The sequence below is a fragment of the Perkinsus marinus genome, assembly GCF_000006405.1.
Source record: "Perkinsus marinus ATCC 50983 genomic scaffold scf_1104296966216, whole genome shotgun sequence".
Lineage (NCBI taxonomy): Eukaryota > Perkinsozoa > Perkinsida > Perkinsidae > Perkinsus > Perkinsus marinus.
This window is the reverse complement of record NW_003204008.1, coordinates 106,617-108,566: the sequence shown is the minus strand read 5'-3', so window position 1 is coordinate 108,566 and position 1,950 is coordinate 106,617. Positions and strand designations below refer to the sequence as shown.

Sequence of the window (1,950 nt, the reverse complement as noted above, 5' to 3'; positions counted from 1 at the left end):
AACATATATTCCTACTCCAACACTGTATAGGAAACTCCTGAGCTCAGGTGAGGAAAGCGAACATATATTCCTACTCCAACACTGTATAGGAAACTCCTGAGCTCAGGTGAGGAAAGCGAACATATATTCCTACTCCAACACTGTATAGGAAACTCCTGAGCTCAGCTGAGGAAAGCGATTACATATATTCCTACTCCAACACTGTATAGGAAACTCCTGAGCTCAGCTGAGGAAAGCGATTACATATATTCCTACTCCAACACTGTATAGGAAACTCCTGAGCTCAGCTGAGGAAAGCGATTACATATATTCCTACTCCAAGACTGGCCCTATAGTAAACTTGTGTGAAGTGTTAAAGTGAAGAACTGTGTCGGAATATGTGTTTGGTTTCCTCAGCTGAGCTTAGGAGTATATATACGAATTTATGTGAAAATGTAGAGGAATCGATGAGAAAATTTCCACCCAAAATTTTCCCTATGTACTCAAACGATGTGCATATTTTTCCTCCACACTGCGTATTTCAGCCATACTCTGGTACACGGGAGTCCCGGGGGGACGGACACTGGTAGAACTCATGATATGATGTATGCTACTAAGGGTGAGTTGATGCTATGAGTACTACTCATAATATATAATCAAATATATAGAAAATCATATATATAATATATATTGAAAATATATTAATATTATAATATATATCATATATTTTTATAATAGAAAATCAAATATGTATACTACTACTCATTGAGTAGTAGTATATATATTGGATTTTCTCAACTGAGTTTGTGATTTTTATCGCTACATTATGAAAATTCACGAAAAATTTTGGGTAGAAGTGTGTGGATTTTCACCAAAGCATGCAGTTGAACAACAGCAAATATTCTTACGATGAGTAGTACAGGACTGAGTTGAAGAGTTAGAAGTGTAAAGGGACCAGCAAGAATTTCCATATCGTCACCAAAACATGTGGAGTTTCTGTTGCCGCACGGGTGCAGTAGGTTCTCATCATCATTATCACCAACAACAACAAGCAGGAGGCGTGGGTCTATACGGATCAAAGTCCGGGCAGAATCGTCCTGTAGGAGAATGTTAAGGAGGAGTGGTATGGCGGTTTTGAAATAGGGAGGGGACGCGCCTCGTGGACTACAAAGTGCGACGCAGTCGAGAAGTCACCAAGTGTATCAGTCGCCCTCTCCGGGGGTCAGCGTTCATAGTAGCGGAAGTCACGGTATTGGGAATAATATTTGGGGGTACCGATGGATGCATTTCAGGGCAATATGGGCAACGCCAGGGTGGCATGGGAGCATCCTCGATGCTTCAGCAAGTAGTGTTGGTTGGTTTAGCGGAGCGAAGCGATTTTTGAATGGTACTTTTTCGTTTTTTCAGGCTAGTGGTCAGGGACGAGTGCATATGCATATCGCGGCCCATCATAGGCGTTTGGGAGGGAATAATAGGGATAGAGTCTCACCGTTTAGTCAGCATGTGAGATATATGACCTACTACTACTGTTACTATCTGTTCTACAGTCCTCGTGCTCGAGTGACAGCTTCGACGATCCAGCGTTCGCTAGCGTCCCCTCGCATGAACTTAGTTATATGCCACCAGCGGGTTCCGAATGGTAATAGTCTACGAATGTGTATAGGCGTATTGCCGTATAGGTGTCCATTGGTGAGTGGCACTAATACTCCTCTGCAACCATCAGCAGGGGTACCTGTATCGTCGTATGCTTATGCTCAGCAAGAACTAGGTGGTTTGATGGTGACACCTATCGTCGTGTCACCACTTGGTAGGTTCTAGTAGGCGTCACCCTCTGGACCCGAGTCCTCTGAGATCGTCTTCGAATCCTAGTGATGTGAGCTCCCCAACTCAACAGCAACAACAGCAGCATGGGAGCATGCCTTTCCCGACTGACGACGGCACTGATCTTGGTATTTACATACAGGAACAACT

General features: G+C 43.5%; 1 protein-coding gene across 1 annotated transcript in view; it reads left to right on the top strand.

Annotated features, from left to right (window-relative positions):
* Pmar_PMAR024363 (hypothetical protein) overlaps window positions 1-1,950 on the top strand; it is a gene marked incomplete at both ends in the record, with an annotated part of 6,235 nt that overhangs the window by 4,034 nt on the left and 251 nt on the right. Inside the window, 4 exons of the mRNA XM_002769278.1 lie at window positions 525-598; window positions 1,272-1,324; window positions 1,387-1,482; window positions 1,527-1,618. Of these exons, the coding sequence (XP_002769324.1) occupies window positions 525-598; window positions 1,272-1,324; window positions 1,387-1,482; window positions 1,527-1,618 (315 nt within the window). The remainder of the gene's footprint in view (window positions 1-524; window positions 599-1,271; window positions 1,325-1,386; window positions 1,483-1,526; window positions 1,619-1,950) is intronic.